Genomic DNA, 22,447 nt, shown 5'->3' on the forward strand with positions numbered 1-22,447 from the left:
TGGGACTAGCACTGATGAGGTTACCTAACTGGTTAATATAACATTCGCAAGAAAAACTACCAAGCTCAGAGAGCACCAAACACCTCACCCCACTTATCACTCTTCTTCTCCTCCACCACTACTTCTCCTCCTCCTTCTCTCTTCTTCTTCTTTTCTCCTCCTCCACCACTACTTCTCCTCCTTCTCTCCTCCTCCTCTCCACTTCTTCTCTTCTCCTCGCCTTCTCCTCCTCCACCACTACTTTTTCTCTTCTCCTCCTCCTCTCTTCTCCTCCACTTCTCCTCTTCTCCTCCACCATTTCTCTTCTCCTCCTCCTCTCTTCTCCTTCTCATCTCCTCCTCCTCCTCTCTTCTCCTCCACCACTCCTCCTCCTTTCTTCTTCTCCTTCTCCTCCTCCTCCACTACTTCTCCTCCTTTTCTCATCTCCTCCATCACTTCTTCTCTTCTTCTCCACCACTACTTCTCCTCCACTTCTTCTCCTCCTCCTCCACTACTTCTTATCTTCTCCTCCACTCCTCCTCTTCTTCTCCTCCACCACTTCTCCTCCTCCACCACTACTTCCCCTCCTCCTCCTTTTCTCCTCCTCTCCTCCACCACGTCTTCTCCTCCTCCTCCTCTTCTCCTTCTCCTCTTATTCTTAAACTTCCTTGCTGGCATATGAATTCCTCCCCCACCCCTCATTCCCACATTCATCGCGGGTAGAATTCAGGGCAAGGTCAAGCAGCTTCCCCCCCCCTCCAATGCCTTTTTTTGTTTGTTTGTTTTTTGGCGGCACGTTCTCCGAGTTTGCTACCGCCGCCGTCCCCGGCTTTCCCACGCGAGAAGGCAAAACCCACTCCCTGCCCCCCGCCGACGCCCGTAGCGGTTTTCGGAAAAAAACAACAACAACCCGCATCCACGTGCCAGAGCAGCGCAGCGGTTAGGCGCCCTTGGAGAGGGGGCGGGGCGACGGGCCGGCGTTGAGGGCCGCTCGCGCCAGCTCCTTTTTTTTTTTCCCCCTCATTCCCCCTCCCCTCCCCTCCCCTCGCCCCTTCCAACCCGGCCGGGCGAAAGCCGGCTCGGGATTGGCTGAGCGGACTCACGCGAGCCGGCAAAAGCCAGAGAGGCGGAGGGAGGGAAAAAAAGAGGTGGTTGATCTGGAGTAACCTCGGGCGGGCAGCCGCAGTTTGTCCCTCCTTGGCGCGCGCTCGCTTGTTCGCTCGCTCTCTCTCTCGCGCGCGCGCCGTCGGCGTCAGTCTTGCTTTGGCCTCCGTGGTGGTGGTGGTGGGGTGGGTGCGCGTGCGCGCGCCGTTCTCCCACGACGCGCTCTCCCCCCCCTCCTCCTCCTCCACACCCCCCCCTCCTCCGGGTCCCTCCGCTGGGCCAAGATGGCGGCGCTGAGCAAATCCATCCCCCACAACTGCTACGAGATCGGGCACACCTGGCACCCCCACTGCGGGCGAGCCTTCGTGCACATCACCCAAGGGGCGTTTGGAGAGTCGCTCCGCATCTATGGGACCCTTTACCTGGTGAGAGGCCGCCCCCCTCCGCTCCCCCAGCCTTGCCCCATCTCCTCACCCTCTGAAGTAGGATGGACGTGGAGTGGGAGAAGAGTGTTTTTTTGGGGTGGGTGGGTGGGTGAGCGGGAAGGCTGAGTGACAGGTGTGTGATGCCTGCCAGGGGCAACCTAGGTGGCACCTGCACCTGGAAAGTGGGTTGGTTGTGGCGATCAAGGGTAACCCTATATATAATATATGTATATATCAGATTAATTGCAAGCTTCATCATCGCTGGAGGGTTTTAAAGAAGAGACTGGACAGCTACCTGCCTGAAATGGTATATGTGTGTGTGTGTGTATATAAAGAGAGAGAGAGAGAGAGAGAGAGAGAAAGAGAGAGAAAGAGAGAAAGACCATATATCTATATCTATATCTATATCTATCTATCTATCTATCTATCTATCTATCTATCTATCTATCTATCTATCTATCTATCTATCTATCTATCTGGTCTCCTGCTTGAGTAGGGGGTTGGACTGGATGACCTCCAAGGTCCCTTCCAGCTCGTCTTTTGATTGATTGAAGCCTTGACTGTCGTCTGAATGTGTCCGTCCCCCCCTTCCAGGGCTCGAGTAAGTCTTATTGTGTTATTCCTGTTGACTGCTATTTCCTAAAAAAAGATGCCCATGATCGGATATAAGTAGAGACAGAATAGATGGGAATAAACGATATCCAATTCTGCGATTCTATGATCTATAGCTCTTGATATAGAATATTCTTTATTAGCCAAGTGTGATTGGATACACACAAAGAATTTGTCATATAATGGCATCTCTGCCAACGGTGTATATATTTTGCTGCACACCTGCATAGGACCTGGTGACTTGACAGCTGCCAGAGGGAGGGCATGTCCCGTGTTCTTTCTTTTAAGCCTTGTCATTTTAGGGGACTTGGGATGTGTGCCTTTCCTGTGATTGTCCCTGATACTGCATATGACAGGCCCTAATTTGCCTTGATTTTGGAAAAGCCCCCAAGCGTTAGGGATCAGTTGAGTAGGAATCCCACCCACCCACCCCCCTTCAGAGGTGTGCTTGGTTATGTGCTTGGTTATCGTTTTATATGGCATTTTATGTTATACTGCTTGTTTGTTGTTAGTTGTATTCCTGTTATCCTTATCATTGTTATATGTTTCTGTTTTAATGCTGCTTGGAGTTTGAATTGGGTGATCTCATAAATCGGGAAATAAAATATATCATACCTAAAAAGTTAATTGAGGATATGGCTGGTTAATGTTATATTTAGTTGTTGACATGCACTCTTGTTCTTTTCCCTAAAGGCACACTTTAAAAACAACAAAAAACCTTATATTGAAGCTGTGTGCGAGTCTACAGATTCCAGGGCAAAAAGGCACTTCTGAGTTTGCAGGGTTGTGAAAATAACACCCCCTCTATATCTGATTTAAAGGAAATGTGTCTTTTTCCAGGATCACATGACAAGCAGCATAATCCTGGAAAAAGACACAGTTGCTTTAAGGAGTTGCAGACAGTACTGCATTTATATCCCAGTGTCTTCTTAAGCGTATTGGATTTGAAGTGCTGCAGAGTCCTTTTAGAGCCAGATTGCCGTAGTAGTTAAAGCATGAGGCTAGAAACTGGGAGACCTTGAGTTCTAGTCCTGCCTTGGACACAAAGCCAGACGGGTGACCTTGGGCCAGTCACTTTCTGTAAACCTTGAGAAGGAGGCAATGTTAAACCACTTCTAAAAAACCTTGCCAAGAAAATTACAGAAACTTGCCCAGGCAGTTTCTGAAAATTGGACAAGATTGAACGGAGGGGGTGGGGGTGGGGGTGGAAAGAGAGTCTTATTATGCTTTTGTTTCACTTTTTCTTCAAGAATGTCAACATGATTTGGGGTTTCTAGGGGGATTTGATCTTTTATTAAGCCCATAGCTATTCAGCGTCTATAAGACTACTATAGCAGATACTTGTACTTCTTTTTGTGCAGAAGATATTGAGCAATGTGGGGTGTATATACCAAGCGTTTGAATTGAGAGGAGTAAAGTAACTGTTTCTGTGAGATGGACTGCTATTTATTAGACAAAATCACTGGTTATTGGAAGAAAACATACCATTGAAAGAGCCAGTTCTGTGTAGTGGGTAAGGTGGTGGCTTAGAAACCAGGAGACTGAATTCTAGTCTTCTCTTAGGCCAGGGGTCGGCAACCTTAAACACTTAAAAGAGCCACAAAGGTCCTAATTGGAAGACCCCCCTTCAATTCTGAAGCCGACGGGAAGTCTGGTTCCCCCACCAGAGTTGCCTCCTAGCACAACGTCCTTTTTCCTCTACCTGTCCTAACCGAAAGCCCTATCAATGGTGGAGCAGACTGGCAACAGGGAACTGCAGCAGAGCGATGAAAGAGCCATATGCAGCTCCAGAGCTGCAGGTTGCTTACCCCTGCCTTAGGCATGAAAGCTGGTGGGTGATTTTGGGTCAGTCGTGCTGTCTCTCTCTCTCCCAGCCCAACTCACCTGGCAGACTTGTTGTTATAGGGAGACTAGGAGGAGGAAGGAGTATTAAGTATTGTATATAAGAACCATGGTGGCACAGTGGTTAGAATGCAGTACTTCAGACTACTGCTGCTGACTGCCGGCTGCCAGCAGTTCGATCCTGACTGGCTCAAGGTTGACTCAGCCTTCCATCTTTCCGAGGTCGGTAAAATGAGGACCCGGATTGTTGGAGACAATATGCTGACTCTGTAAACTCCTTAGAGAGGGCTGTAAAGCACTGTGAAGCAGTATATACCGTGTTTCCCCGAAAATAAGACCCTGTCTTATATTTTTTTTGAACCCTGAAATAAGCGCTTGGCCTTATTGCCATGCGCTCAAAAGCCCGATTGGGCTTATTATCAGGGTATGTCTTATTTTGGGGGAAACAGGGTAAGTCTAAGTGCTATTGCTATGTTCACCACCAGGAATTATTTATAAAAATGATAAAGATGGGATAAAAATAAAATAAATAATAAACAAGACCTGGTTGATAATTAAGAAATAAAGGCGAATGTATCTCAGTTATGTCCCCAAGTTTATTCTTTGCTGCCTCCTCTAGACCTGTAAAATTCCTGGTGACCTTTCCTTTCCTATCTCTCAGTTTATCTTTGCCTAGCTCAGGGGATGTTCAAAGTTTAAAGGTATCATCAGTGTCAACATTCGTTGTGGGCAAACTATATTCTATTTGGCGTCAGTTCATAGAAGCAAGATTCGGTGTTATAGTGAGGACAGAATGTACTAGTGAAGAACGTAGACTGAGAAATAAATACTGCTGTTGTGTAGGTGTTCAGATTATTAATTCCGGAATGATTTATTCTAACTAGGATCTGCTTCAGAATAATAAGCAAAAGCATGTCCTACCTGATCCTTTCAGCCATTGAAATGCTAAAAATGAACTTTAAATGTAATTTATAGAACCTCCTATTTAAAAAAAATACTTCCCACTATAAAAAATTAAAGGACTCAATGCTCCAAATAAAATCTCATACCAAGTAATAATGATTGATATTTTGGACTTTGTGGGATTACGGTTTAGCAGCTAAAAAGTACAGTTAGGAAATTATGCAAACTTGTCAATAAACTATGGTTTAGCACAACGTGAAACCAACCAGGTTTATGCATACACTCTGATGATCAGTTTTTGTCTATTATATATTTTTTTGATTTTTTTGATTGATAGTGTTTTGGTGATAGCCACAGGAGTAGATCAAAAGCCCAGGTTAAAACGAATATTTTACCTTGAAAGATTTCAAATTGAATCCTTAAGATCAGTGGTCCCCAACCTTTTTATCGCCGCGGCCCGCTGAGCGCGCGCAGGGGTGGGGGCACGGCCCAGGAGCTTTTGCGCACGGCCCATTGCGCACGGCCCAGGAGCTTTTGCGCACGGCCCAGGAGCCTTTGCGCTGCAGCGTTCATGTCCCCCGGCCGCTGCGCGGCCCGGTGCCAGGTACTCCACGGCCCGGCACCGGTCCGCGGACCGGGGGTTGGGGACCACTGCTTAAGATCCTTAACATCCTAACCGAAGTGTTGGTAAGTCATGTAACTTATTTATTTAAAATATTTATATAGCCACCATCTTATGACCAGCTCTGGGGATCAAAAATTAAAACAATACACTGAACCATATTACAAATTATAAAGCTAAACACATTAAAACCAACAAAAACCTGGTGCCAAGTCAAACGTCTAATGCCGTGGTGGTGAACTATGGCACACGTGCCACAGGTGGCACACAGAGCCCTCTCTCTGGGCACGCCAGCCATCATGCCAACCTAGCCCAGCCCAGCCCCACCACGCATGCATGTGCGCCTCCTGCCTGCCAGCTGGTCTTTGGGTCTCTGCCATGCATGCACAGGGTGTGTGTGTGCGGGGGATGGGGAGCATGCACAGGGGACGGGGAGCATGCACGTGGGATGCGCACAAATGCACGGGTGCAGCGGGGCGCATGCACAGGAGATGCGCACGTGCTTTGGGCACTTGGTGCCAAAAAGGTTAGCTATCACTGGTCTAATATGTAGTTGTTTAATTTTTTTCTCAAGGTGGAGGCCTGCCAAATTGCAGGTGGCAGAGTGTTCCATAGGGCAGCCACAGAAAAAGGCAAGCTTCCTAGCTCCCAACAAATGGCAATATTTAGGGGAAGGGTCTTATCTGACATGATGGGATGACTAGATGTCCTTAGGAAAAGCCAGTCCTGCAGAAACCTGGCCTTGTGCGATACAGGACTTTAAAGATGATGCCCAGCGCCTTGAATTGCAACCAGAACGAAATGGGAAGCCAGTGTAACTTGTGCAACAAATGTGTTACATGGGCAAACCTAGGGACCCCCATTATTGTGCGAGCTGCTGCATTCTGGACTGGTTGAAGTTTCCAGGTAGACTTCAAGGGCAGACAAATGTAGAGTGCATTGCAGTAATTGCAATTGTTAGCTATATTGTTGGGGCTTAGAGGAATTGTAACAAGAAGAACTGGAAAAGAACAATTTATAACCCATAATTATATACATAGATATCTAGAAATAAGTTTCACCACACTTGGATTCACATTTACATTAAGCCATGTGGTTTATGAATTATAATAGCTCTGCTTGTGCAAAATAGCATTGAAAGCCCAGCATACACAAGATATGAATCAAACAATAGTTAAGGTTGGACAACTTAGTAAGCTTCTTTCAGTCATTATGGTCACCGGATTTCTCATTTTGCTAAGGTGTGGAGCCTAGCCTGCAAGTCACGGTGGATGAATTTATGGAATACGCTTAGCTAAAACCAGATCTTCTGCACTATGAGGAAGCACAGAGTATGAGCCTAATCTTAAGGTTTAATCTTGAACAAGATTCCCAAGGTTGAATAAATATTTTAATCGTAGGTTGTGACTTATATTTTGAAGAGAATCAGCACTTTTGAAGAATAGAAAGGAACCAGCATAGACTTGTGATAGGAGCCTTTTCTCTGACTGTGGTTCTCCAAAGGAGATGAAAATATTGTTGCACTGTTTCTTGAGAGAAAAATATGTGTTGTGGGGTGTAAGAGGTTGTGGTTGTTAGTTGCGAAGTCATGTCTGACCCATCACGACCCCATGGACAACGTTCCTCCAAGCCTTCCTGCCCTCTACCATCTCCTGGAGTCCATTTAAGCTCCTGCCAACTGCTTCAGTGACTCCATCCAGCCACCTCATTCTCTGCCGTCCCCTTCTTCTTTTGCCCTCCATCGTTCCCAGCATTAGGCTCTTCTCCAGTGAGTCCTTCCTTCTCATTAGGTGGCCAAAGCACTTGAGTTTCATCTTCAGGATCTGGCCTTCTAAAGAGCAGTCAGGGTTGATCTCCTCTAGGGCTGACCGGTTGGATCGCCTTGCAGTCCAAGGGACTCACAGGAGTCTTCTCCAGCACCAGAGTTCAAAGGCCTCAATTCTTTGGCGCTCAGCCTTTTTTATGGTCCAAGGTAAGAGGTTATTCTCTTACAATTGTCTAAATATTAATTGAATAAATCACTGTTGAGTTTTTCATAATCAATCAATCTATCTATCTATCTATCTATCTATCTATCTATCTATCTATCTATCTATCTATATCTAGCTACCTTGCTGCCTTGCTACTACCTTGTTCTATCCATCCATCTGTCTGTCCATCCATCCCTTAGGGAGAGCCTCTGGACAGTGTACAATATAATCAATATATAAACAACATATAAAATTGACATTCAATATTAAAATTAATTTAAGATATTTTAAAATTATAACAAAATTTCAAAATTTCAGGATAATCATTTAGCATTAGTTAATACAGTTTTTGTGTGTATGTGTTTCCTCATGGGGCCAGTCAGCCCCACAGTTGTCCTCTGTGCCTCCCACCCAAGGTCACGGAGCCAAGATTTGACCTCTGTGGAAAGGCAAAAGAGTAGGGTACGCTAAAGCCAGTCAACATTAAGGCTGATGTTAACCAGCTTATAGACAGTTATCTTCAGTAATCTTTTTGCAACAAATGAGATTACCAGGTGGGTGAAGTGACACTTGTGACTCGATGTGCTGATAGGCTTGCACTAATCTCTTCTCTTATCATGTGATCAAACCATGGAGAAATGGCTGTTGTGCATACATGTTACGATTGTGTTAAGACGCATCCTGGAGCTGTCAGGAATCTACAACAGGCGTATCATTACATACTACATTGAAATTTATCTTATACTCAAATCTGACAGCCACATCTGTTCAGTGGAATTGGCTCCTGTTAAGGAGTCTCTTACTCAAACCTGGCCATTAAAAAGTTTCATCACTTAACTGGAAAATGTAATATCAGAGATGGTTGAGGTTTTTTGTAAACAGCTTTTGAAATGCCTGTGTGTTCATGTTGAAATTTAGCTATGTAAAATATTTTCCCCGCATTAAAGTACAGTAGCTGGCTATACTTATATGAACTTAATCTGATCAGATTTACAAAAGTTATTTGCAAAAAAATCAATATTACCAATAGAAGAGAATGATTGAAGCTCAGGGCTGAATTGTGGGAATGTGCTGTCTCAGCTTTGTGGTTTTCTTGCAGATGTTTCATGACCTAACTAGGGAACATCAGTGTTAGAAGGGAGTGGGGTTTGCTCTCTTTTATATATTAGTAGCTTGCACTGTCAGTGTCAGTGGGAGTGTTCCTGATTAGGCTGTTGTTTACTATTAGTTTGCTTATCTTGAATTAGTAGTTCCATGTTTGGGGTATTGTTTACTTGATTGTTGGTTTAGTTGTTGGTTACTTTTGGTGTTAATCTCTGCACCCCTAGGTATTGATTCCTGGTGAGATGTTTTGGCCTTTTTGTTTCCTTTTTGTTTTTTTTTTATTGACTCCTTTGAATGGCATGTAGATGTTGTTTATGTCTATATGCCTGTTGATGGCCGATTTGTCTGAGTGCCAGGCTTCCAGGAATTCTCTAGCATTTTGGGTCTTGGCTTGATCTTCTAGGATGCTCACCATTTCCCAATTGAAACTATGCTTAAGTCTATCCATGTGTTGTGAAACTAAGGAGTTTTCATCATGTCTTCTGACTACTAGTTGGCGTTCATGAATGTGCTCTGCTAGTCTTCTGTAGATCACTTCTGCTTTTCTTCTGGGAGTTCTGGGTCTTTTGATTTACTTAGGAAAGTGTCCGAAATCAAATAGCTCATTGGCCAACTCAGGACGCTGTAAAAAAGATGTTGAGATGCTAGAAACAGTACAGAGAAGAGCAACAAAGATGATTAGGGGACTGGAGGCTGAAACATATAGAGAACGGTTGCAGGAACCGGGTATGTCTAGTTTAATGAAAAGAAGGTCTAGAGGAGACATGATAGCAGTCTTCCAATATCTCAGGGGCTGCCACAAAGAAGAGGGAGTCAGGCTATTCTCCAAAGCACCTGAGGGCAGGACAAGAAGTAGTGGGTGGAAACCGATCAAGGAGAGAAGCAACTTAGAACTAAGGAGAAATTTCCTGACAGTGAGAACAATTAATCAGTGGAACAACTTGCCTCCAGAAGTTGTGAATGCTCCAACACTGGAAGTTTTTAAGAAGATGTTGGATAACCATTTGTCTGAAGTGGTGTAGGGTTTCCTGCCTAAGCAGAGGGTTGGACTAGAAGACCTCCAAGGTCCCTTCCACCTCTAATCTATTCTACATTCAATCAGTGTCCAAATTGCTGTGCATGAGCCAACGAATTACTGCTCTCTAGCTGAATACTTGACAGATTTGTTTGAAACTCATAGGTAAAAGTGTGGGAAATAAGGAATTTGTAATAGGAGTAACGGCATTTAGAATTTAAGGTCCCCAGCTGGTGAGCCAAATATATTACACTACAAAGGGAAAAAAAAAGTAAAAATATCTAATCAGAGTTTTGGGTTATTCTTTCATTACTTTTTATTACTTGGATTGAACAAGATTTTATTAAATAACTCCTTCTGGTTAAGAATAGAAAGGAAAGTAAGTGGTGTTGCATATGGAAAGATGTTGGACCAGGAAGAGCCTGCATCTAGTCTTCCCTTAGGCGTGTCTAATCAGTCTCTGTGACAAGCTGGCTGATAAAAAGATGAGCAAGCAGTTATCTGTTTTGAATAAACCATTGTATTCAATTTGCATATAAAAATATTTCAGGTAAAAATAACCTACAGTATATGTTTGCTGTACATTATATACTATGAACCACGGTTTTGTTCCTGAATAAACAAATGCTCTCTATAATCACGCTGAATTATTGGTTAAGGTTCTCTGTTCTTGTTATATTAAAAATGGGATGTTTCTCAGTTTGGGATGGAGCTATTTATTTATTTATTTGAAGATATTTGTTTTTCATGAACCCCCTTATTACCCTGTTTCCCCGAAAATAAGACATCCCCTGATAATAAGCCCAATCGGGTTTTTTAGCGCATGTGTTAAAATAAGTCTCCCCCCGAAAATAAGCCCTCCCCGAAAATATTTAAACGCAGAGCTGGAAATTGGGTAAGACAGCAAGAGGAGCCCCATTTTGCTCCACGTGCCCCAAAATAATAAGACCTCCCTGAAAATAAGGCCAAGCACTTATTTCGGGGTTCAAAAAAATATAAGACAGGGTCTTATTTTCAGGGTAACACTGTATTTGCATTAAAATTGTTTTAGAAGTGATCCCGAGAAAAATGAATTCTAGACATAGTTATTTTTCCCCATTTTCTCCGAGACACCTTTCCTCTGAGATTCTGAGATACTTTCCTCAATATATTTAATTTTAAGGTTTAATTAGATCAAGTGCAGGTATATATTTTCTATCAGTCTTTTTCCTTCTGTTACAGATTTGAATGTATGTTCGAGCTTTGGATCAATTTGCATTATTCCGTCTGCCCTAAGTTTTATTTATTTATTTATTCAATTTTTATTCTCTCTTTATTACTGAATGCAGTGAGGATTTACAGGTAGTCCTTGACTTACAACAGCAGTTGAGCCCCAAATTTATGTCACTAAGTGAGACATTTGTTAAGTGAGTTTTGCCCCATTTTTCGACCTTTCTTACCACAGTTGTTAAGTAAATCACTGCAGTCGATAAGTTACTAACCCGGTTGTTAAGTGAATCTGACTTCCCCATTGACTTTGCTTGTCAGAAGATCGCACAAAGTGATCACATGACCCCCCCCCCCCCCCCAGGACACTGCAAGGGTCATAAATATGAACCAGTCGCCAAGCATCTGAATTTAGATCCCATGACTGTGGAGATGCTGCAAAGGTGGTAACTTTGAGAAACGGTCATGAGTCACTTTTTTTCCGGTGCCGTTGTAACTTTGAATGGTCACTAAATGAACTGTTGTAAGTTGAGGACTGCTTATATTCATTATGTTTCTTAAACTTGTTATGCCGCCCATTTTGGTGATTCTAGGCAGCTTACAAATAAAGATAACTCATACTCCTTTGTCCTCCTATTTTCCCCAAAAGAGTGACTGTCCCATGGCCCAAAATCGTGCCTCCAGCTTTCATGGCTAAGGCAGGACTAGAACTTGCAGTCTCCCAGGTTGTCCCAAAGGTGCTTTTTCAAGAGACAACTGGACTTGTTTTTTCCTTTTGAAGATGTTTCGCTTCCAAGAAGCTTCTTTAGCTCTGACTGGATGGTGGGGAATGGAAGGATTTATATTCCTTGCGGACAGCTGGTCATTTGCATCCTTTTAGAGGGTCGTTGAAGCACTTGGAGGTTTATCTGTGTCCTTAAGGTCACCTGAGTAGTGCAAATGGTTCCTGTAGTCTGCAGTTTTTCCTCTGGAAATCCATTCCTACTCCCACCCCATTCAAAAGGTGTTCATCCCAAATTGTATAGCTAAAACTCTGTACAGATTCTCAGTCATCCAGGTCATGGTTGCCCCAAAGGTGCTTTTTCAGGAGGCAACTGGACTTTTCTTGTTTTTTTCTTTGAAGATGCAAGGAATATAAATCCCTCCATTCCCCACCATCCATTCAGAGCCGAAGAAGCTTCTTGGATGAGAAGCGAAACGTCTTCAGAGAAAAAACCAGAAAGTCCAGTTGCCTCCTGAAAAAGCACTTTTGGGGCAATCGTGACCTGAATGACTGAGAAGCTCCATAAACAGTCTCCCAGGTGATGCCCTAACCACAATTTCTTATTATAAGAAGAAAAAAAAAATATTGAGGAAGGAAGGCCATTCTACAGATGTTCAGAGAAAATGTTTTTTCAGTGGTCGAGCTTGCATAATTAGCTGCCTTTGTATCCTGAAATGTTTTATTCCATGTGATTATTACACCCGGTTAAAAGACTGTCAATTACTGCAGGTGGAAATTGAATGGGGGGAAAAAAAAGTTACCAAGAGTATTTTTTCCCCTCTTCTGGCTATGTAATAGTGAAGGAAGATTCTCAGTTTTATTAAATGCATTTGATTTTTTGCTACCATATATATATATATATATACACACACACACACACACACACATACATACATATACATATATATATATATAAAACTTACATAGACATACATACATACATACATACATACATACATACATACATATGCATATTCTTTCTAGCCAGGTTTTACCTACGTAAACTAAGTTGTTCTATAGCCCTGGTTCTGTGAAATCTCATTCACAAGTTTCTGGGCCTTTTTTCTGCTGACAAACTGCAACTCTGTGTTGCTCTCTGGGAGACTCAGATAGCTATTTCTGCCTTTTAAGGCGTAGAACAACTTAGTTTACGTAGGTAAAACCTGGCTAGAAAGAATATGCACATAAAAGCCTACGAAAAAGAAAAAGACACATTGTACCTTTACAGGGAGGATATCTGAGAAGTGGGTGTGGCTCACCGATGACGCCTTAAAAGGCAGAAATAGCTATCTGAGTCTCCCAGAGAGCAACACAGAGTTGCAGTTTGTCAGCAGAAAAAAGGCCCAGAAACTTGTGAATGAGATTTCACAGAACCAGGGCTGTAGAACAACTTAGTTTACGTAGGTAAAACCTGGCTAGAAAGAATATGCACATAAAAGCCTACGAAAATGAAAAAGACATATATATATGAGTCTATATATAGACTTATATATATATAAGAATCCGGGTATCTATTGTTTGAACTTGTGTTACAACAAGCAACAAGTCTGTCCCTCTATGTTTACATAAGTGATTTGTTCAGAAAGCTAGCGGGTTAAACAGTGTAAGAACATAAATGCCCTCCTCCATTATCTTTGAATGGCTAGGTCATGCACAAAGAAACTAAAGTGATAAATTAGCATGCATGTCAGGATATTCTAAGATGGGGAAGTAACCCGTCAGCATTTTAAAACACCATGTAGGAAACAAAGTACCTTTGTACCTTTGTGCAAGAAATGTAAAGTTTAACTGTGTGAGGCAAAAGCTTATATTAAACTAATGAGAAATGGAAGCATGGTGCTAGGCATGTTGAAAGTACTCTAACCCTCCCAGTGCTTGCATCTCTTTCTATAGAACAGATCTAATGAGATCTTCTGCCAACCTAGCAGTTCGAAAGCAGGTAAAAAATGCCAGTAGAAAAATAGGGACCACCTTTGGTGGGAAGGTAACAGCGTTCGGTGCGCCTTTGGCGTTGAGTCATGCCGGCCACATGACCACGGAGACATCTTCGGACAGCGCTGGCTCTTTGGCGTTGAAACGGAGAGGAGCACCGCCCCCTAGAGTCGGGAACAGCTAGCACATATGTGCGAGGGGAACCTTTACCTTTTACTTTTAATGAGCCTTGCTGAATAACTTTCTCTTTACCTCTTTTCCTTGGCTGTGGAATTGTTTCTTCCACAACAGCTAAAAGAGGTATTGGAAATCATGGTTGGTAACACGTTGGAGAAACGAGAACTAAAAAAATGAGACCTTGGCTGCCTTAACAGAGGGATGGAATCAAGATCCCGTGAAGTGTTAATACCACTTTATAATGCCTTGGTAAGGCCACACTTGGAATACTGCATCCAGTTTTGGTCATCACAATATAAAAAAGATGTTGAGACGCTAGAAAGAGTGCAGAGAAGAGCCACAAAGATGATTAGGGACCTGGAAAACATAGGAAGAACGGTTAAAACGCATGAAGGCTAAAACGTATAAAGAATTGGGTATGTCTGACTCTAGTTTAGTGAAAAGAAGGGCTAGGGGAGACATGATAGCAGTCTTCCAATATCTCAGGGGCTGCCACAAAGAAGAGGGAGTCAAACTATTCTCCAAAGCACCTGAAAACAGGACAAGAAGAAATGAATGGAAACTAATCAAGGAGAGAACCAACCTAGAAATAAGGAGAAATTTCCTGACAATTAGAACAATTAATCAGTGGAACAACTTGCCTCCAGAAGTTGTGAATGTTCCAACTGGACATTTTAAAGAAGAGATTGGAAAACCATTTGTCTGAAATGTTACAGTCATTTCCTGCTTGAGCAGGGGGTTGGACTAGAAGACCACCGAGATCCCTTCTAACTCTGTCATTCTGTTATTCTGACGTAGGAAACCTCCCTTTTCCATCATTCCCCCCCTCCCCTGATATAGGTAGTTCTCGGTGTACAACCATTCATTTAGTGACTGTTTGAAGCTGCAGTGGCACTGAGAAAAGTGACTTGGGATCAGTCCTCACACTTACAACCATTGCAGTACCCCTACGGTCCCCTGATCAAAATCCATGTGCTTGGCAATCAGCATATATTTACAACATTTGCAGAATCCCTGGCAGGCCCCATAAAACAAGAACAACGTGTGGAGTTACTTCTGAGTAGTTTCTTTATTGTTGTTTGGCTACAGACAGAATCTTGCCAGACTAAAACAACTATCAGCCTAACTGTAGTTATACTTTGCAAACCGCTAGGGATAGAGTCTGTCTTTGGTCTCTTGGAATCAGCCCCTCCCTCGGGACTCCAAACTACAGGTAGTCTTCAACTTAATGACCACAATTGAGCCCAACATTTCTGTGGTTCAGTGAAACATTTGTTAAGTGAGTTTTGGCCAGTGGTGAAATCCTCCCCGGATTGCCACTGGTTCACTGCGCGCCCATGCGCAGTGCGTGCCAAATGCGCGCTTCATGCAGAAAAAGGAGGCTTGGGAAGGTAAGTAGAACAGCGAGGGGCGGGGACAGCTGTGCCGCGTAATTTAGCTTCACTAGAAAGCAGGATTTCCTGCTTTCTAGCGAATATAAACTGCGCGGCACAGCTGATTGTCGGAAATACCAGTTCAGATGAATCGGTAGCTTTTTTTTTACTACCGGTTCGCCTGAACTGGTAGTTTTGATCACTACCGGTTCGCTTGAACCGTTGTGAACCGGTAACATTTCACCCCTGGTTTTGCCCCATTTTACGACCTTTCTTGCCACAGTTGTTAAGTGAATCACTGCAGTTGATAAATTAGTAACCCCTGTTGTTAAGTGAGTCTGGCTCCCCATTGACTTAGCTTGTCAGAAAGTCGCAAAAAAGGTGATCACACTATCCCTGGGACCCAGCAATGGTCATAAGTATGAACCAGTTGGCAAGCATCTGAATTTTGATCACACGATCGCGGGGATGCTACAAGTGTTGTAACTGTGAAAAACGGCCACGAGTCACTTTTTCCCATGCTGTTGTAACTTTGAATGGTCACTAAATGAACTGTTGTTAGTTGAGGACTACCTGCACATTCTACCGCAGTTGCAGGGTGACTTGACTGTCATTTGTGTCCTTCCCAGCTGGCTTCCGACAAGCAAAGTCAAGGGAGGAAGCTGTGTTGGCTTAATGATCATCTAATTCACTTAATAACTGCAGAGATTGACTTCACTATGGTAAAAAAAGGCTATAAATACTCTTAGGCATTGGGTCCTGGATGATGGCCATTCCTATCTGGAAACGCGTAGTAGTACACATTATGGATCTCTGATGGCTTATGAACAGCTGTGATTTTAATTAAAATAATTTGTTTTCTATTGTTTTGAGGTTTACATTTTGTTGCCCAGACTTGCAGTGTTTTAAGTTGGATGGCCATGTAAGTTTCTTCGATAAAATAAATAAAAGCATTTCATTCTAATTGGGTAGTTTGCTAATTATTAAAAATTCAATTCAATTCAATTCATTAAGAATTAAATCAAACATGATTATTCAATTGAAATAACTAAACTTAATATGTCACTTCCCGGCCAGCGTAAACCCTGCAACTTGGGGATCTTGCAACAGCATTGTTTTGGGGTCTTCAATGCAGTTGGTGAGATATTTACTCGTATGCTCTGATTGGGTTAAAATTAGCACTTGTAAGAAGAACCGAGTGAAGCTGTCCAAGAATATTACAAACAGCTTTTAAACATGTTCAAACAACATTTGGGCATTCCTACACCATTACAAATTTCCCCACAGTTTGTTAAGGTTGCCTTTTGCAAATTGTTTCTTATTTATTTATTTATTTATTTATTTATTTATTTATTTATTTATTTATTTATTTATTTATTTATTTATTCATTCATTCATTCATTCATTCATTCATTCATTCATTCATTCATTCATTTATCATATTTCTATGCCGCCCACTCTCCGAGGACTCTGGGCGGCTTACACCAAAGACAGTATACTAAATAGCATATTGCCCCCAACAATCTGGGTCCTCATTTTACCCACCTCGGAAGGATGGAAGGCTGAGTCAACCTTGAGCCGGTGAGATTTGATCCGCTGATCTGCTGAACTAGCAGTCAGCTGAAGTAGCTGCAGTACTGCACTCTAACCACTGCGCCACCTCGGCTCTTACAAGTGGAAACTTGTAAACTTTCCAGAAGTTTCCACTCAAACTTAACTCATCAAACATAATTGGGAAACACCATGCTACTCAGGGCTGCTATTCATTGTGCTGGAAAACAACCAAACAACAACAATACCTCATGGCACTCGAAATCACATCCTTGTAACACATAGATCCTAACTTATTACCTCCCACTGTAGGGTGGTATACTTTCCTACACTACCTCCCTCTCTAAGTAGCATAGGAAAGTTTAGTAGCAACGGTGCCACACTGTGTAAAACAACAACAAACTGCAGGCATGAATATGGCCATCATAACTACCTTTGTAGAATAGTGTTTTTTGTGTGTGTTGTGTTCTTGTTTTTTAAATGTTTTCATTTGTAAACCAAGACTATAAATTTAATCAATTAAATTACATCTTTTTTTTTTTTTTTTTTTTTAATTTGATTTATATGCCGCCCTTCTCCGGAGACTCAGGGCGGCTTACAATGTGCTCAGCAATAGCCTTCATCCTTTTGTATATTTATACAAAGTCAGCTTATTGCCCCCACAAACTGGGTCCTCATTTCACCTACCTTAGAAAGGATGGAAGGCTGAGTCAACATCTAATAAAACAAGCCTGGATAATGATACTTGTCTCACTGATATAGTAAGTTACACTTCTGAGGAAGTAGAAGAGGTGGAAGTGTAATGAAAAATGAAGCCCCTTTCTCCATTATCTCTATACAGACAGGTTATTTACACTGATACCAAGGTAATAAATTACTCTGTTTCCCCCAAAATAAGACCTCCCTGGATAATAAGCCCAATTGGGCTTTTGAGTGCATGCAGTAAAATAAGCTCCACCCAAAATAAGCCCTCCCTGAAAATATTAAAACACATTTGCAGCCGTTCTCCGCCATTTCCTCTGGTTAAGGTTAGGGAGACAGAGCTGGAAATCAGGTAAGATGGCAAGAGGAGCCCCGTCTTGCTCCACATGCCCCAAAATAATAAGATCTCCCCGAAAATAAGGCCAAGCACTTATTTCGGGGTTCATAAAAATAACGGGGTCTTATTTTTGGGGAAACACGGTAGTATGCATGTCAGGATATTTTAGGATGGGGAAAATGACCAATCAGTGTTTTAAAATATGTAAGGGAACAAATTTCTTTTGTATGAAAATGTAAAGGGAAACGTCGAGGTGTCTAAAAGCTTGGAATTTGAGCCATTCTGTGTTCAAAATTCCCCTTTGGAGTTTGCAGAAGTTCGGATTGCCAAAATACTCCACGCATTTTGGAAGTTTTGAGGTTGAAATAAAGTTACTTTGAACTTGCAATACAAGCAGTCCTCGAGTTACGACCACAATTTGAGGCCAAAATTTATGTTGCTAAGTGAAAATCTGTTAAGTGAGTTTGCCCCATTTTATGACTTTTCTTATCACAGTTGTTAAGTGAATCATTTCATTTGTTAAATTAGTCATGTGGTTGTTAAGTGAATCTGGATTTCCCATTGATTTTATTTTATTTATTTATTTATTAAATTTTTATACCGCCCTTCTCCCAAAGGACTCAGGGTGGTGAACAGCCAGGGTTAAAATACATGCAGTATAAAAATTAAAATAATTTAAAAATAATTAAATCCAATTTGAGGATTTTGCTCGTCAGAAGGTTGCAGAAGCTGATCACATGACTCTGAATTTTGATCATGTGACCATGGGGATGCTGCAGTGGTCGTAAGTGTGAAAAACAGTTTTAAGTAGTGGTGAAATCCAAATTTTTTTACTTCCAGTTCTGTGGGTGTAGCTTGGTGGGCGTGGCAGGAGAAATATATTGCAAAATCTCCATTCCCATCCCACTCCTGGGGGAAGGATATTGCAAAATCTCCATTCCCACCCCACTCCTGGGGGAAGGATATTGCAAAATCCCCATTTCCACCGCACTCCTGGGGGAAGGATATTGCAAAATCTCCATTCCCTCCCCACTCCTGGAGCCAGCCAGAGGTGGTATTTGCCAGTTCTCCAAACTACTCAAAATTTCCGCTTCCGGTTCTCCAGAACCTATCAAAACCTGCTGGATTTCACCCCTGGTCTTAAGTCACTTTTTTCAGTGCCATTGTAACTTTGAACAGTCACTAAATGAATTGTCATCAATCGAGGACCACCTGCATGGTAAAAAAGTGATCAGAACCAGCCCATTTTCAATACAAACTGGCTTCCAAGTTCAACCTCCCAGTTTGCATAGGAATAAACCTGACTGGTTTGGACAAACGAAGGATTCTTGAAGCCTGATTTTTCCCCACAGATGGGTCTTGTAATTCAAGGAGAGACATAAAAGAGTAGGGGAATAGCAGAAATGGAAGCACGTGAGTAACCATAACGTTAATTCTAGTACTAGCTGACCAAGTCATGTTTCTGATTCATTGACCTCAATTAGCGCTGTTGGAAAATTGGATTTGCTTTATTTGCTGAAGCCATATTTACAGTGGTGGGATTCAAATAATTTAACAACCGATTCTCTGCCGTAATGATTTCTGCCAAGAACCAGTTCACCAAACTGCTCAGAAAGTTAACAACCGGTTTTCCCGAAGTGGTGTGAACTGGCTGAATCCCACCACTGCGTATTTAAAAAAGGTGCGTGGGCAGGGGTGAAATCCAGCAGATTCTGACAGGTTCTGGAGAACTGGTAGCGGAAATTTTGAGTAGTTCGGAGAACCGGCAAATACCACCTCTGGCTGGCCCCAGAGTGGGGTGGGAATGGAGATTTTACAATATCCTTCCCCCAGTAGTGGGGAGGGAATGGGGATTTTGCAGTATCCTTTCCCTGGAGTGGGGTGGGAATGGAGATTTTGCAGTATCCTTCCTCTGCCACGCCCACCAAGACACGCCACACCCACCAAGCCACGCCCACAGAACCGGTAGTAAAAAAATTTGGATTTCACCACTATGCGTGAGGAATCTGTCTCAGGTATGAAATGTGTCCCCCAATGGGGCAAGTGAACAGAACGAACGTCAATCTTGGGACAGGTTTTACCTCAGTCTCATTTACAGTTTTATTGATGTGGGTTTTTCTTCTTTGTAAATAAGATTTGAAAGGGTAAACAAGTAACATTTAAATAAATAGTTTGAACTGGTGCACCGATCTCTTTCAGATTGCTGCAATTCTCCGGAAACGAAAACTTGATTATTATTTGAACAAGCTGCTTCCTGAAATTCTACAATCAACATCCTTCCTTACAGCAAATGGAAGTCTTTACATTATGTTTTTCTGCATTTTAAGGTGATTTGATTATACATTTTTGGACTAAATCAGTGGATAGTGAAATAACCTAGTTTCATCTTCCATCATACTCTTTACTACAGGTAGTCCTCAGCTTACAACCACAATTGAGCCCACAGTTTTTGTTGTTAAGTGAAACATTTGTTAACTTGAGTTTTCTCCCATTTTACGACCTTTCTGGTCATAGTTGTTAAGTGAATTCTGCCCCATCTTACAATCTTTCTTGCCCGTATTCTTAAGTGAATCACTTGCAGTTATTAAATTAGTGACACGGTTGTTAAGTAAATCTGGCCTCCCCATTGACTTTGCTTGTGAGAAAGTTGCCAGAGGTGGGATCACATAACCCTGCAACCGTCATAAATATGAGCCAATAGCCAAGCATCTGAATTTTGATCACATGACTATGGGGATGCTGTAATAGGTTGTAAGCGTGAAAAATGGCCATACATCACTTTCAGTGACGTAACTTCAAACGATCACTTTTGTTTTAAGTTGAGGACTACCTGTACTTACTGCCTGCCTTATAAAAAAGGATTATAGCAATTTTCTTATTTTTTAACAGAATATTTGTTGCATTTTTATGTACAGTTCTTTATATTGATTGTTTCCCAGTTTTGGGAAATGTCATTCTGAACGGGGATACATACATTTTAATAAATAATAATTTCATTGAATGCAGATGTAAAGGTTTGGTCAGCTTAGAGTTTTTTCCCTTTGGTAACAAATATGACCTATCACTATGCAAATGCACACAGTCCTTTGTATTAAGGTAAACCTTTGAATACTAAATACTAGCATACTAAAAAGCAGAGATATCGCCCTGCCAACAAAAGTGCGTTTAGTCAAGGCTATGGTTTTCCCAGTTGCAATGTATGGCTGTGAAAGTTGGACCATAAGGAAGGCTGAGCGCCAAAGAATGGAGGCCTTTGAACTCTGGTGCTAGAGAAGACTCCTGCGAGTCCCTTGGACTGCAAGGTGATCCAATCAGTCAGTCCTAGAGGAGATCAACCCTGACTGCTCTTTAGAAGGCCAGATCCTGAAGATGAAGCTCAAATCTTTTGGCCACCTAATGAGAAGGAAGAACTCACTGGAGAAGAGCCTAATGCTGGGAACGATGGAGGGCAAAAGAAGACGGGGACGGCAGAGAACGAGGTGGCTGGATGGAGTCACTGAGTCAGTGAGCTTAAATGGACTCCAGAGGATGGTAGAGGACAGGAAGGCCTGGAGGAACGTTGTCCATGGGGTTGCGATGGGTCGGACTTCAACTTCGCAGCTAACAACAACAACAAACCTTTGAAATATAAAGCAGTAAAATTGAGGTTCCTGCCGGAGGTGTTAGAACTATGAATGTTATGAGGTTCTTTGAAGTGTTGCGAAGAGCTCTGCTGATGGACCAAAGAGGAGGAAGAAAGCATACTTAGTACTTTCCCACTACAGCCTCCCACCTTGTTTCCTAACCTAATCCTCTGCAGACAGTTTTGGGAGACACAAGTGACTGGCCAGGCAGAGGAAGGAATCTGAAAATCATGTCCCCTTCTTGCTTTAGTAAAGAGCACCTGCTGAGGATAATTCTGCTCACGGGAACCCTTGATCCAAAGTATTTGCCGCCTGCGGATGTTTATTTATTTATTTCAGAAAATAGGGCCTCCTTTTCCCTGTCATGTTGAATGTAACCAATCCTGCCTTTAATTGTTTTAGGCGAATACTGGGAAAATTCTATTTTTGGACTCCTGGTTTCGGTGCTGCTCTACCAGCGTCCTACATAGCTATTCTTATTGAAAGGAAGAGCAGGTATGTGTTTTTACATTTATTTATTTATTGGTTCGATTTATATGCCGCCCTTTTCCGGAGACTCGGGGCGGCTTACAATGCGTTAAGCAATAGCCTTCATACTTTTGTATATTTTATACAAAGTTAGCTTATTGCCCCCACAAACCGGGTCCTCATTTTACCTACCTCGAAAGGATGGAAGGCTGAGTCAACCTTGAGCCCGGTGAGATTCAAACTTGCAGTAATTGCAGGCAGCTGGTGTTACTTAGCTGCGCCACCAAGGCTCTTACAAACAGAATTGTTTGTTTGTTTATATAATGATGATGATGATCATCCATTATCCATTCTGTTGTGTCTGACTCTTGGCAATTCTGTGGGCCAGGTCTTCTCCACAACTTCCGATCTTGCACTGCTTCCCATAGCTGTTCTGTGCTCTGGCTGGTATCAGCCTTGATGGGTGTCCAGCCCCCATGTTCTTTGGAGGCCTGGATTCCTTTGATGTTCATGTAATATATCTCCCACCTGGGGTGTGATTCAACTGTAGTAATCAGTGAACAGATATAAAACAGCATCCAGAATCATCACACTCAGTATATGCTGCAACATTTTTATAGTTCCCATGAAAATGTTCGTGTGTAGCTCAGGCTTGACATGAGGGGTCCTTGGTGGTCTCTGAGCTTGCTTGTTTTCTTGCAGACGTTTCATTACCTGAACTAGGTAACATCATCAGTGC

The 22,447-nt window shown here is 42.5% G+C and overlaps 1 protein-coding gene across 4 annotated transcripts in view; it reads left to right on the top strand.

Moving 5' to 3' along the window:
- The first annotated feature begins 467 nt into the window (after positions 1–467).
- Positions 468–22,447, top strand: part of TMEM135 (transmembrane protein 135) — a 179,905-nt gene continuing 157,925 nt past the window's right edge. The window contains exons 1-4 of one of the 4 annotated variants that reach the window (XM_034407598.3): positions 1,267–1,508; positions 1,747–1,815; positions 19,817–19,944; positions 21,643–21,735. In XM_034407598.3, coding sequence (XP_034263489.2) covers positions 1,368–1,508; positions 1,747–1,815; positions 19,817–19,944; positions 21,643–21,735 — 431 coding nt within the window. In that variant the 5' untranslated portion in view covers positions 1,267–1,367. Of the gene's footprint in view, positions 1,509–1,746; positions 1,816–2,027; positions 2,110–11,905; positions 12,084–19,816; positions 19,945–21,642; positions 21,736–22,447 lie in introns of those variants that run through there. The other 3 variants (XM_034407660.3, XM_034407734.3, XM_060686198.2) reach the window with 3 other exon arrangements.

The sequence above is a fragment of the Pantherophis guttatus genome, chromosome 5, assembly GCF_059756535.1.
Source record: "Pantherophis guttatus breed Tessera chromosome 5, ASM5975653v1, whole genome shotgun sequence".
Classification (NCBI taxonomy): domain Eukaryota; kingdom Metazoa; phylum Chordata; class Lepidosauria; order Squamata; family Colubridae; genus Pantherophis; species Pantherophis guttatus.